General features: G+C 44.1%; 1 protein-coding gene across 4 annotated transcripts in view; it reads right to left on the minus strand.

Moving 5' to 3' along the window:
- cacna1g (calcium channel, voltage-dependent, T type, alpha 1G subunit) overlaps nucleotides 1-14,791 on the minus strand; it is an 827,599-nt gene that overhangs the window by 50,458 nt on the left and 762,350 nt on the right. For all 4 annotated transcript variants that reach the window (XM_038776398.1, XM_038776397.1, XM_038776396.1 and 1 more), the window contains 3 exons: nucleotides 10,955-11,033; nucleotides 8,297-8,418; nucleotides 4,525-4,866 (listed from right to left, as the gene is read on the minus strand). In XM_038776398.1, coding sequence (XP_038632326.1) covers nucleotides 4,525-4,866; nucleotides 8,297-8,418; nucleotides 10,955-11,033 — 543 coding nt within the window. The remainder of the gene's footprint in view (nucleotides 1-4,524; nucleotides 4,867-8,296; nucleotides 8,419-10,954; nucleotides 11,034-14,791) is intronic.

Below are 14,791 nucleotides of genomic sequence, written 5' to 3' on the forward strand. Positions count from 1 at the left end.
TTGGATTTGGGATGGGAGGAGGATTTGGGGTTGGAAGCTCAACTCTGGGTCAAATGCTTTGCTTTCAAACAACTTGGTTGAACCCAGGACAATAGGAAAGGAGTAGAATGCAATCACTGGCAAAGAGTAGTGTGTTTGGGGCAGGAGATGAAAACAATGATCTTGGTTCTCCCAATATTTAAGTGAAAGAGGTTGCGATTCATCCAAGTCTGGATTTCCAACAGAGCCTGACAATACATACATAGATACATAGAAGATAGGAGCAGGCCTTTCGAGCCTGCTCCGCTATTCATTACAATCATGGCTGATCATCCAACTCAATACAGAGGCAGTGAAAGGATTGAGAGAGAAGCGGAGGTGAGTGACATCAGCGTTTAGGTGGAAGCTGACCTCATGTTTACAAATGATGTCACTGAGGGGCAGCAGAGAGATGAAGGTGCCAAGGTTAGATCCCTTGGGGGAATTCCTCACGTAATGATCCCTAGATGGTTAGCTAAGACACTGCTTCGACTATGATTGGTTTGGTGAGAATTGAACCAAGCAAGAGCAGTCCCACTGAGTTGAACAATGAAGGAGAGGTTTTGGAGGAGAATGATGTTTACTACCTTGTCAAAGACTGCATTCACCTGAGGAAGGAGCAGTGCTCCGAAAGCTAGTGATTCGAAACAAACCTGTTGGACATTAGCCTGGTGTTGTAAGACTTCTTACTGCTCTCACACCAGTCCAACACCGGCATCTCCACATCATAAAGACTATAATTGGGAAAAATTAGGAGGAATATTGTCCGAATGTCAGAGTCAACGAGGAACAGTGCACCATGATCACAATTACATGGGCTGCAATTTGTGGCTTTGATAAGGGCCATTTCAGCGCTGTAGCAGAGGCTGAAATCTGATTGGAAAGATTCAGAAACATGGAGCTATGGGAAAAACATGGATGGATTTATGAGGCAACAGCACCACCAAGCCTCCTCGGATAGCACCCCCCAAATCCATGACCACTATCATCAAGAAGGGCAAGGGCGGCAGACCCATGGGAAACCGTCATCTGGAATTACCCCTCCAAGCTACCTACCATCCTGACAAGGAAATATATTGGTGTTCCTTCACTGTCGTTGGGTCATGGATTAAATCCTTCCATCAAAGGGGGGACCGCGGCGCAGTGGTTAGCACTGAGACTACCGTGCTGAAGACAGGGGTTCGAATCCCGGCCCGGGTCACTGTCCATGTGGATTTTGCACATTCTCCCCGTGTCTGCGTGGGTTTCACCCCCACAACCTAAAGATGTGCTGGTTAGGTAGATTGGCCATGCTAAATTGCCCCTTAATTGGAAAAGAAAAATAATTGGGCACTCTAAATTTTAAAAAAAATCCTTCCATCAAATAAAGTCATACCGGCTTAATAATAACTTATTGCTCCGTTCAAATCTTTATCCTACACAAACAGCACAGTGGTTAGCACTATTGCCACGGTCCCAGTTTCAATTCCTAGCTTGGGTCACTGTCTGTGCGGAGTCTGCACGTTCCCCACTGTCAGCGTGGGTTTCCTCCGGGTGCTCCGGTTTCCTCCCACAAGTCCCTAAAGACGTGCTGTTAGGTAATTTGGATATTCTGAATTCTCTCTCAGTGTACCCGAACAGGCGCCGGAGTGTGGCAACTAGGGGCTTTTCTCAGTAACTTCATTGCAGTTGTTAATGTAAGGCTATGTGTGACATTAATAAAGATTATTATAAAAATCCCGGAACTCCCTCCCTAACAGCACTGTGTGTCTCTACACCACATGGACCGCGGCGGTTCAAGGAGGCAGCCCACCACCACCTTCTCAAGATCAATTAGGGATGGGCAACAGTTGTTGACCTAGCCAGCGCCGCCTCCATCCCAAGAATGAATCTTAAAAAACATGTTGAAGAACAAAGGAGAGGAAGAAGGATTTGGAGTTGGGGCAGTTATCTACAAGGCGAGAATAGGTGATTTTATTTTTGAGGTGTGTGATGACAAGAACTTTTAAGTCTTCTAGTCCACTAATTATCTCCTTGAATTAGTCTTTAGTTGGGAATGCAGAAAAAGGGGACATTAGCTTAGAATTAGAAATAAATCAGTTAAAACTAAATCATTAAATATTCCCTTAGAGGTTGTCGAATGCACTTCCTCAGAAGCTGATAGTTGCAGAATTGATGAATGTTTTGAAATTCTCTTCATTATTTTAAACATCTCAGTCACTCTGTTCTGCAATTTCCTATTCTCTAGAAATAGAACGTAAATTAACACAATCTCGTGTCATAGCTCCATGTATTCTCATTCTTGTAAATCATCACTGACCTCCAAGGTAACTATACTCTTCAAAGTGAGATGGCAAAGACATTATGCAGTAATTGTGATCTGACTAGCACCCTGTATGAATGCACCAGTAGGACGGTTGCTTTTAAACTCTTTGGATGAAGTCCATCTTCCCTTTCACTTTTTCAATCACTTTGAGCCAGCCCGGTAGCTTCAAATGACTTTTATACCCGAGTCCCTAAACGCTATCCTCAGTGTTTGCCTATTTATATTGTATTCCCAACTGCAATCTGTACATCCAAAGATTGGAGGAATGGCAGATGGGAATATGTTGAACTACATCTGCTGTATTCTACCCACGCAGTTATGTCCTTATGTTCCACTATTGTCATACCTAAATCTGTCTTTTCTCAATGCACATAAAAATATTTTTTATTGAGCATGATACCACCTGCAAGTGAGTTTTGTTATATCCTGTCTTGGCACGCATTAGGGTCTTCTTTTGTTGTTTTCTTTAATTTTCACTCTTCCCATTCTTGCCATTATTATTTGCCTTGAGATAAGCTTTCTTGTCTTGGCAGGCTTGGATTGGGAATCTGATTTTTAAGACTAAGCCTGGCCCTCCTCAAACCCACTTGATCTTCTTGGTTAAAGTTCCGTCCATAATGAATTCTGATAGAAGTTCAGTAAAACAACTGGAGTGCAGTGCTAAGGGAGTGCTGCACTATGAGATGTACTGTTTTATGGATAAACCGTTAAAATGAGGATCTATCTACCCTTGAGTCAATGTAAAATACCTCATGACACCACTCAAAGAAAACTAAGAGGGTTCTCCCAGCTAATATTTATACTGCAACCTAAAACAGCTTATCTGGTGATTTACTTTGTTGCTGTTTTGGGGAGCTTACTGTGCAGTGACTGCCTGCCACATTTCCCTAGGTTCAAACAGTGGCTAGCTCAATCGGCTGGACAACTGGTCTGTGATGCAGAGAGAGGTCAACAGCGTTGGTTCAATTCCCGTACCCGCTGAGGTTATTCTCGAGGGCCCGCCTTCTCAATCTTGCCTCTCGCCTGAGGTGTGGTGATCCTCAGGTTAAGTCTCCACCAGTCAGCTCTCCCCCTCAAAAGGGGAAAGCAATCTATGGTCATCTGGGACTACAGTATTATGATCTTTGCTAACTTACACTTCACAAGTGCCCCGTTAGTTGGAAAGCAACTGGCATCCTGAGACCATAAAAAAATATTATGAAAAGTTAAACTGTCTTCTGTCCTTCAGCACTTTGACTTCCAGATGTCTTCTCAAAGTAGATAATGTTGAAGACATCAAAAAAGAGTAAAGTACTAAACCTCTAGAACTAAAATAGGTAATTATTAAGAGCACCTTCAAATATGAACTGACCTAAAGACCCCCCCAATGGACTGAATTCTACGTAATACATAGTAGGGTTGCCAATTGTGATCAAATGCATTCCTGGAGGTTTCACTACATGACCTCCCCACATGATCCAGCTGTTTGTCGGCCAACACATCCATCCTTTTGATGCACTGCCTTCCTGGACCAATTGGAAAGCAAAATAATGTATTACCCAATTGGATGTTGCTTGACTGTCAGCCATACAGCCATTCCACCCCATTCCCATTTTCAATATTTTCACATCTGGTAAAGAGATATCATAGAATCCCTACACTGCAGAAGAAGGCCATTCAGCCCATTGAGTCTGCACTGAACCACTGAAGGAGCACCTTATCTAGGCCCATCCCCTGTCCTAACCCTGCAACCCCACCTAACTGTTGGACATTAAGGGGCAATTTAGCATGGCCAATCCACCTAACCTGCACATCTTTGGACATGTTTGAAGAAAATTTTGAAAGAATTCCTTTTTATCCTTTTTCTCCAGGGTCGCAGTATCCCGAAGATTGATCTCCAATTCTTGGAGACCGTGGGCCGATCCTCGGGGATTGGCAGCCTGAGCTATTGATTGGCACATGGTCAACAGAGATAGTCTGGTTTGAATAAAGCAGGAGAAATGCATCTTTTTATTGATAGCTGACATAAAAGTTGCTGATAGATTGAGGGGTAAATTAAATGGATTCTTCTCTTGATCAGTATTATTCTCATGTTGACACCCTATTCCTTCATATCTATTCAACTGTTGTAGTGTGGTAATTGGAAGTACTATACAGTGCAATGTACTTTCCATTAAAACTCTGTGGATGAGACGTATTCACCTTAATATTCTGTTTCTTACCAGTGGTGGTTCTAAAGAAAACGGCGAATCCACTTTAATTTGGAGTGATTCAGATGGACTCCCTGGGCTGTCACCTGCATCTCCACCTTCACTGCCTCCCCAGGTCACACCGTCCACATTCCCTTGATTGATATTTAACATTTTTAATTCAAGTTCCAGTTCTGCCTCGAGTTCTGCTTCCTCTTTCGCCTCCTTGTTGCTCTCTTCCAGATGTTTCATCAGCACCGCAATGACTACATTCACCAGCACAAACTGAGCTGTCAGCACAAACGAGACAAAGTAGATTGGGGACACCACGGTGTTATAACAGGTGCCCTCTTGGTTACAGTCTCGCAAAGTATCCTGCCAATAATGGGGGGAGGGGAAGCAGTTAAAATAAATGAAACGATAAACAATGCAATAAGTAAACTTAATCACATGTTCAAGAAGGCAGAAGTTAAATAAAGAACTTTTTCAAACATAGATTTGAATTTTAATGTACTTCAAGATGTCCTGTAAGTAAATTGTGCCAAGATGGAGAACTTGGCTCAATTAAAACTTTGGGCAGGATTTTCTGCCACCCCCCAGGGTGTGATTTGCCACCATTGCCAGCAGGATCTTCCTGTCCCGCCACTGTCAATGGAGTTACCCTTTCGCACCCACCACCGCCAGGGAACCCATGGCAGGGGATCGCTGTTGGCCGGACTGGAAGGTCTTCCAGTGGGAACGTCCGGAAATCCCAAATCCAATGCAGAAAATTAACTGAAAATTATTTGGTGCTCCAGTTTAGAAAGGGTGCAAAGTTTGTTGACAGCAGACAGCCAAGTTTCACAAAGGGAAAGTATAGCTATGAGGAGATTTGGGGATTATTTCCACTTCAGCAAGGAAGGATGAGATGAGATTTAATGAAGGTCATTTCAGGAATTTGAATTGAGAAAGGCTTCTGATAGGATCAGTCATTTGAACTATTTACTGAGCAAGAGAGAAGTGAGATTAGGTAATTTTATTACTCTTGTTATGTGCATGCACTACATCATTTATTTTCAGAATGGTAAATGAACATTTAAAGCAGTGGGTGATACAGGAGTAAGGGGAGAGAACGGGTCAATGAGATTTGGATTACTTTAGCTGCCTGTCTTGTAAGATTTAAAAAGAGAGAAATTAATCTTGGGCAGTAAGGCTGCTTATTTTACACTTCAATGGAACTGAATGGTAGGTGGAGCGATATATTATTGCCCATTTAGTTCCGTTTCCAAGACACACTCCTAGGGGCTGGTTTAGCACAGTGGGTTAAACAGCTGGCTTGCAATGCAGAACAATGCCAGCAGAGCGGGTTCCATTCCCATACCGGCCTCCCCGAACAGGCGCTGGAATGTGGTGACTAGGGGCTTTTCACAGTAACTTCATTGAAGCCTACTTGTGACAATTAGCAATTATTATTATTATTATTTAGACAAACTTACATAAGAACATAAGAACTAGGAGCCGGAATAGGCCATCTGGCCCTTTGGGCCTGCGCCGCCATTCAATGGGATCATGGCTGATCTTTTGTGGACTCAACTCCACTTTCCCGCCGAATACCATAAGCCTTCATTTCTTTATTCTTCAAAAAACTATCTATCTTTATCTTGAAAACATTTAATGAAGGAGCCTCAACTGCTTCACTGAGCAGGGAATTCCATAGATTCACAACTCTTTGGGTGAAGACGTTCCTCCCAAGCTCAGTCCTAAATTTACTTCCCCTTATTTTGAGGGTATGCTTTCACCCGCCAGTGGAAACAACCTGCCCGCATCTATCCTATCTATTCCCTTCATAATTTTATATGTTTCTCTAAGATCCCCCACCCTGCATCCTTCTAAATTCCAACGAGTACAGTCCCTGTCTACTCAACCTCACCTCGTGATCCAACCCCTTCAACTCTGGGATTAACCTAGTGAATCTCCTCTACACACCCTCCAGTGCCAGTACGTCCTTTCTCAGGTAGGGAGACCAAAACTGAACACAATACTCCAGGTGTGGCCTCACCAGCACCTTATACAGTTGCAGCATAGCCTCCCTAGTCTTAAACTCCATCCCTCTAGCAATGAAGGACTTCCCCATTCACCTTCATAATCACCTATTGCACCTGTAAACCAACTTTTTGCAACTCATGCACTCGGACAACCAGGCACCTCTGCACAGCTGCATGTTTTAATATTTTATCATTTAAATGATAATCCCTTTTGCTGTTATTCCTACCAAAATGGATAACTTCAAATTTGTCAACATTGTATTCCATCTGCCAGACCCCAGCCCATTCACTTAAACTATCCAAATCCCTCTGCAGACTTCCAGTATCCTCTGCACTTTTTGCTTTACCACTAATCTTAGTGCAGTCTGCAAACTTTGACACATTGCACTTGGCCCCCAACTCCAAACGTGTGAAATCTTTGTGGCAATTTGAACTTTGGTGAGGAATGGTTGATTGCTATGATCGTCTGCAGTCAGTTTGCTTCAATTTTGACAAAGTAGACACTAAAAAACCAGAGTCTAAATAAATTGTAGGAAATACGTTGGGCAGGATTTTCCAGCCTTTCCCACCAGTCAGCGCCGGCTCTAGGGTTGCTGGCGCCCCGGGCAAGCTGAACTTCGGTGCCCTTGGGGGGGGGCGGGGCCGGGGGGGGGGGGGCGGGCGGGGCCGGGGCCGGGGGGGCGGGGCTGGGGGGGGCGGGGGGCGGACCCGAGGGCGGGGTGGGGGGGCGGACCCGAGGGCGGGGTGGGGGGGGGCGGACCCGAGGGCGGGGCGGGGTGGGGGGGCGGACCCAGGGGGGGCGGGGGGGGGACCGAGCGGGGGGGGGGCGGACCGAGCCGGGGGGCCGCCCTGGGGGCGGGCGGCCACCGCGCATGCGCTGGTTGGCACCGGCCCAACTGCGCATGCGCAGGACCCGAGTCTCTGGCGCCCCCGAGCACATCGCGCCCCGGGCGACAGCCCGAGTTGCCGGTGCCTTGAGCCGGCCCTGCCACCAGTGCAATCTTCCAGCCCAGTGCGTGGGTGCCCCGGCAGTGGGATGGGCGAGCAATGCTAAACTCTGTCGACATCGGTGGGACCGGAAGATTTCACTGGCGGCAAATGGCGAGTCACCTCCGCCGGTTGGAAAATCCCACCCAACAAAAGTCAGAAGCACACGACAAATGATATGAAAGAGAGGTGGGTGCTTGATATTAGCCAGAAATTAGAAAAAGACAATTGAAAAGGCAGAAAGAAACGCAATTTCAGATGACTCACTTCCTTAAAAGTTACCCATTTCTAATATTTTCCAGTTCTGGTGAAAGATTATCAACCTAAAAAGTTAATCCTACTTGCTTCTCTCTCCACAGATACTGCCTGACCTGCTGAGTGTTTCCAACGTTTTCACCAATACAGATGATCTGGATATTTGGCTCCTCGCTGTTTGTGGACCCCTGATGTGTGTGAATTAGCTGCTGGATTTGATTATAAAACAATAGGGACTTTGCTTCAAAGATAATTTGTCATTGCAAGTATTGGGGATTTGAAAAGTGCCATGTGAAGATTAGTTATGTTTCCTTCCTTATAGATGGAAAGAAAATAGTCAAATTGCCAGCGTGTGACAGATCACAGTTGTTGAATTAGAGCCTTGTGTTTTTGAGTGAAAGCTTCTGTAGTGCAGAACACAGGTTGTCAAAGACTTGCTCTGCAACAGGTCAGACAACCAATATCCATTTGATACACCAGGAAGGGAAGCATTTCCCGAGGGAAATGTTGGGAACATTGCTAAAGGAGGAAAGGCTCACCTTCATTATTCCATTCCAGTTGTCTCCAGTTGACACCCGGAACAAGGTGAGGAAAGCCATCCCAAAGTTTCTGAATGTAGCATGTCGCCCCAACCCTTCACAAGGATGATAGTCATCACATTCTACATTTAAGATATTAAAACAAAAACATATATTTAAACAAAAATACCTCAGAGCATCAGGGGAAAATATGAATTATATGGTAACTGTAGGGTAGCTGTTTAGCCCCTCAAGCCTGTTCTACCATCCAATTAAACCATGGCTGATCTGTATCTTAACTCTATTTGCCCACTTTGCTCCCATACCCCTTATTATCCTTGCTTAAAAAAAATGTACCAATTTCAACAGTTCATTAGGGGAGATAGTTTCAGATCTTCATGATCCTTTGTGCAAAGAGGTGTTTCTTGACATCATTGCTTAATTTCCTACCTCTACTTTTAGGGTTATGCCCCCTTTGTTATGAACTCCCCCACCAGAGGAAATAGTTTCCCCCCTATCTCCACAATCAACTCCTTTAATCATCTTAAACACTTAATTAGATCGGGCGGGGTCCTCGGCCCCCCCAGCCGCGTGTTTCTCGGTCGCCACTGTTCACTGGCAATGGGGTTCTATCCCCCCGCCACTTGTCAGTGGGATTTCCCACTGAAACCACCCCATGAAACCCCCTGGCGGGGGATGCGCTGTCAATGGGAAAAGTCATCATCTTTTATACTCACTTAATATACTCAAAACATAATGACCTGCATTTTACGATCATCATAAGACCATAAGATATAGGAGCAGAATTAAGCCATTTGGCCCATCACGTCTGCTCCACTATTTGACCATAGCTGATATATTCCTCATCCCCATTCTCCTGCCTTTTCTCCATAACCCCTGATCCCTTTATTACTCAAGAGCACTGGAATGTGCTTGAGGTGCTGTTACTTACAGGGCTACAGACCAAGAGCTGGGAGGTAGAATTAGACAGAATATTTATTTCTGAGAACATAAAAATTAGGAGCATGAGTAGGCAATTTAGCCTCTCGAGCCTGCTCCAGCGTTCAACACGACCATGGCTGATCGCACCATGTGAATCAATTTGCGCTAGCCTCTGAGGTCAAAGAAAACTACCCACAAAGATCTAGTGTTCTTGATGGTGTGGTTTGCCCCTAACCCAACGGCAGTTTAAATCTGATGCCAAGTCAAGGGGCTATCATGATACATAATAACAGTGATGGCAGCAAGATGCTAAGGAACCAATTACATTGAAGTACTTACACACAGCAAACCAGGAAATTAAAAGCAGTTAATATCCTTCACTTCAGATAGTGAACTAAAAGAAGGTAAAATGAAGGTAAACAAGCCTTAAAAAAAATGAACAATATGGAGAATCTTTTAATCAACAAGGTGTTTAGCAGTAATTTAAAGTTAGTATAGCTTTAAAAACATTTAGACTTCATTCAACAAGGTATAACTTTATCAAAGAGTTTTACAGTGAGGCTAACAGTGCGAGAGTGAAAGATTTCATCAGTTCAATTGATTTCCATTAATTGCTGCTTGGGATAGCGATGAGAGGTGCCTGGGAGCACACCATGCCTCAGCAGTGAACGCTCTGGAGAAATGTAGAATTCCAGACAGCAGAGTAATTATGGCGAGCACAAACAGGTTTGCTGTCATTAAGACCGGAAAATCCTGGCTAATATACTCAAGGAAGAAAAACCGAAGGTTTAGCAATGGACTGACTGTGTTATTGAATCTGAATTCTGAACCTTGGCCCCAACTAGACAGTTAAATGTAACAACTTGGCGAACACACAGCATCTTTGCTGGTGTTTCCAACATTACATTAGCACCTCCGTTCAAAATGGGGAAATAATTTGTCACCAAAAAAAAAAAAAATCGCCGAATATTCATGTCATCAAACTATACAGAAAGCTAAAAGAAAATCTCCAAAATGCTGTCTATTATTGTACTTACATATGTAATGGATGGGAACAGATTCGCCTACAGACAGTTCAAGGTACATAATAGATTTCAAGCTGATCATTTTCATTTTCCACATCTCTAATCTTGGTACAAGATTAATGTGGGTTTAAGACATACCCCCGATTCTATTTCTTTATCAAAGTTTGGATTTTACTAATAAATTGAAGTGACTGCAAATAATCAGAGAAGAACAAAGGCTCTCTTAGAACTTTCAGATTGTTGTTAGCAGCCAGAAACCATCTGGTTGGCTGCCTTGTTCAAACAATAGTGAATCCATGTAAGTGATTTCACTTACAATATTAAAAAGATGAACTCCGTTCAAAGAGCAATGAGCAGGTCAAGCTTCTGGTCATATTATTACTGAAGAAAATAACATTTTGGGCTACATTATATGAGTGTGTTGGCACATGAAATGTGACAAGTACAGTATGCTTGGGGGCAACAGGTGATTTTGGACCTATGGTTCCCAAAGCTCTCCACCACTGGGGGTTTACTACGACCTAGGTCGTAGCTCTGTTGTAGACTGATTGATAAAGATTGATCACCACGATTAGTAAACAACACCATTAGTTCGCATGGTAAGCCTAACTCCATAAGCCATCTTAAAATGAAGAAAGCAGGTCTACGGATGGTAACCAGTACAAAGGAATTTTAGCTCAAGATTCGCGCATTTGTGCCTGCAGTATCTTACCAAGATCCCCAAAAAGTTCAACTCCAAGGGCTGCAAATATAAAAAACAGCAGCATGAACAAGAGTCCGAGATTCCCGACCTGCAGGAGAGATAAAGACCATGAAGGGTTTTTCCTTGGTGAAAATACAGAACTAATACATAGTTAAAACAGCCACCTCATCCTCTGTATTCAGATCATCAACCTCGGATCATTCAAATGGATGCACATTTTTTAGTCTAATTGATGCGGGAAGCTTCTCTTCCGAATAACTTTCAACTGGCATCTCAGAGAAGTTTCCGGAATCAATTATGATAGTTATGCTTTAATTATAGAGGGTTCAAGTTGAAACTGTAGACTAGAAATTTCTGATTGGAATATTAGCATTAGCATATTCCAAAGTCTTCATGTGACCATACGTTTACATTTCAAAGGTGGCATTAACCTGTTTAAAACAACAGAAGATTGTCAGATGAGTAGTTAACTATTTGGAGGCAAACATCACACATGGGTATTTATAAGTTCATATTTATTTATTTATTAAATTTAGAGTACCCCATTATTTTTTCTTCAATTAAAGGGGAATTTAGCGTGGCCAATTCACCTTTCCTCCACATCTTTGGGTTGTGGGGGTGAAACCCACGCAGACATGGGGAGAATGTGCAAACTCCACACGGACAGTGACCCAGGGCCGATTTTTTAACCTGGGTCCTCAGCGCCGCAGTCCCAGTGCTAACAACCACGGCGCCACATGCCGCCCGATAAGTTCATATTTATTACAGCATGAAATAATTATTTCAGTTGGAATTCTCTGGCTGTTGGGATTCTCTTTTCCCGTTGGCAGCACATCCCCGCCTGTGGGTTTCCTGGTGGCGTGTGGTGCTATCAATGGGAAATCCCATTGAAAAGCCATGGGAAGATCGAATCCCGACACCAGCAAATGGCGTGCCGCTGAAAAAACACGGTTGGGGGACTGGAGAATCCCGCCTTTCATCTAGCTGCCAAACAATGATGGGGCTAATAAACATGCACATCAGATATTCTTGCAGTAACACAAACTTTATCACTTGATAGTTTCATCAAGGTTGAGATTATGGAGAAAGGAGGCAGAATAAATGTTTTCGAGATGAGATGTTAGACCCAACCCTGTCTGCTCTCTCCAGCGAATGTAAAATATTCCATGGCACTATTCAAACAAGAACAGGGGCATGTGCCCTGGTGCCAATAATCATCTCCCAGTCAACATCACCATTGATCACATTGTCACTTGTGGAAGCTGGATATGCTTCAGCTGGAATGCTTCATCTGGATATGCTTCAACTGGCTGCTGCATGCCCTACATTATAAAAGTGACCAAGGGCAGCACAGTGGCCTAGTGGTTAGCACAACCGCCTCACGGCGCTGAGGTCCCAGGTTCGATCCCGGCTCTGGGTCACTGTCCGTGTGGAGTTTGCACATTCTCCCTGTGTCTGCGTGGGTTTCGCCCCCACAACCCAAAAATGTGCAGAGTAGGTGGATTGGCCACGCTAAATTGCCCCTTAATTGGAAAAAATAATTGGCTAATCTAAATTTATATATTAAAAAAAAGTTAAAAAAAATAAAATAAAAGTGACCATACTTCAAAAGGTAATTCAGGAATTGTGAGGCGCTTATGACTTTCTGAAGTTGCGAAAGGCACTATATAAATTAAAGTTCTTCCCTTTGTTCAAAACTAAGAGATACAAGTGAGTGGAGAAGGCTCAACATGAGGATGCCACTGAGCTAGGAAACTGTAGGAGATGAGATGTCAAGGATATGGTCGAGGTGGAGTCAAGCTAGGGTTTTAAAAAAAAACTGATGGGCTGGATTCTCTGCCCCGCCGTGCCAGATTTTTGGTTCAGCACGGCGGTGGGATGCTCCGATACACCGGCTGATCAATGGGGTTTCCACATTATAGGGCAGCCCCACGCTGTCGGGAAACCTCCGGGCTGCCGCCAAAACGGAGCATCCCACTGGCGGAGAATCCAGCCCAATGTATTGTAATCCTGGGCAGAATTTCATGTAGAAAATGGGTGCAGTGACAATGTCCATTTTTGAGTGAAGCTGAGTGAAAGCAGATCAATTAACACAACAAATCACTTGGACGAGGAAGGGAAAATGTGGAAGCTATGAAACTGCTTCTGACTTCTCAGTTTCACGCGGCACTTGCGAATGAGGTTATTTTATTGACGTAATTCTCACTGACTTGTGCTCCACTCATGGCCGCAAGCCAAAATGCAAATCTCATACCTTTCAATGCTTCTATCTTTTAAAAATTGGAACAAAAAAACATCTAATTATAGGATGATTACACGATTCTTCTGAATGCACTGCAAATTTTCAGACTGTCATATTCATGAACTCACAGAGCTGTGAAACCAATTTGGGTAGAATAGTGTCTACTTGGACCCAGCCGGAAAGGACTGAAGGCTCTTGCAATGGTGGACGTGTCACATTCCATTAGGGCACTTTCAGGGCCTTAGTTTCAATCTGACCTTCAGACAGAATTAAAGTTGGTGTCTTTCCCTTGACTATTGAAAGCCGAAAGCAAAATGAGTTGAAGCCTCGACCTGTCTTGTACTGAATGTGACGTCTACACTGATGTGACAGCTGGTCAAGTGTTAAGATGGCTGGTACTTGTGAGAAATATAATCAGTCGCACTGCTGCCATTGTTTCTCTTCTGAGGACTGGGGAATTCAGATCTCCTGCTACAATGGTCAGCCCAGAGAGAGTGCAGAACGACAGCACCAGCTTGTGACAGCTGACCTGGCAATAATCCAGAGAATAATCTGCAAAATGCATAGTTCTTGAATAGGGCAAAGGGACAAGGGATGTGATTTTCGAGTGACACACTGCGTCTGCCCATGGCTATGATAGTGGCCACGAGGATTTTCTGTGGGTCAAGGAGGTGCATAAAGCTTGAAAGCAAGCAAAGAGTAACTTTCCTGAACAGCCTGTAGTGCTTGTCCCTTTAAAGATGTTCAACATCTGTAAAACCTCAAGAAAGAAGGCTCAGTTTAATATTCCATGAAAACTGGACAAGTGGATGCGGAGTGGGGGACAGGACCTCAATCTGCACATTTAAATAACCTCATGTCTGTATTGCAATCAATACAGGGCTCCCAATTAAAAACCAACCTGAAAATTGAAACAGGCTGGGAAAGAGCTGTTGATCAAAATTCAAACAATGACGGTCCCCCATTTTGACTGTCAGTGTCCATGTTTAATGAGTGTTGAAAGTCAGCAATGCGTGTCAGGCCTGGATTTTCACAACAAATGAGAGCATCTCCATCATTGCAAAAATAACAGAAGTAGGCTACAATTGGAAGTCCTGCCCCTGAACACATCATCTTCTATTTGCATGAGGATGGGAATGAGGCCAGGTCAGGATTGAACATGGGTATTTTGTGGAGACTGTTGCCCACGTACATCAGCTGTTACTTTTACTCATGATAAGTTTTGGTGACCCAGGAGTGTGCACGGTGGCACAGTGGTTATCACTGCTGCCTCAAAGCGCCAGGGATCCGGATTCAATTCCGACCTTGGGTATATGGAATTTGCACATTCACCCTGTGTCTGCGTGGGTTTCCCCCGGGTGCTCTGGTTTCCTCCCACAGTCCAAAGATGTGCAGGTTAGGTGGATTGGCATGCTTAATTGTCACTTAGTGTCCAAAAGGTTATGGGCATAGGGTGGGGACATGGGCCATGGTAGGGTGCTCTTTGAGAGGGTCAGTGCAGACTTGATAGGTGGCATGGCCTCCTTCTACACTGTAGGGATTCTGTGAAGGCATGTGCATGTTAGACCTGGTAAGAGCAGGTCTGAACTTTGTGGAGACCTTCG

Source organism: Scyliorhinus canicula, chromosome 18 (assembly GCF_902713615.1).
Source record: "Scyliorhinus canicula chromosome 18, sScyCan1.1, whole genome shotgun sequence".
In the NCBI taxonomy this organism is placed as follows: domain Eukaryota; kingdom Metazoa; phylum Chordata; class Chondrichthyes; order Carcharhiniformes; family Scyliorhinidae; genus Scyliorhinus; species Scyliorhinus canicula.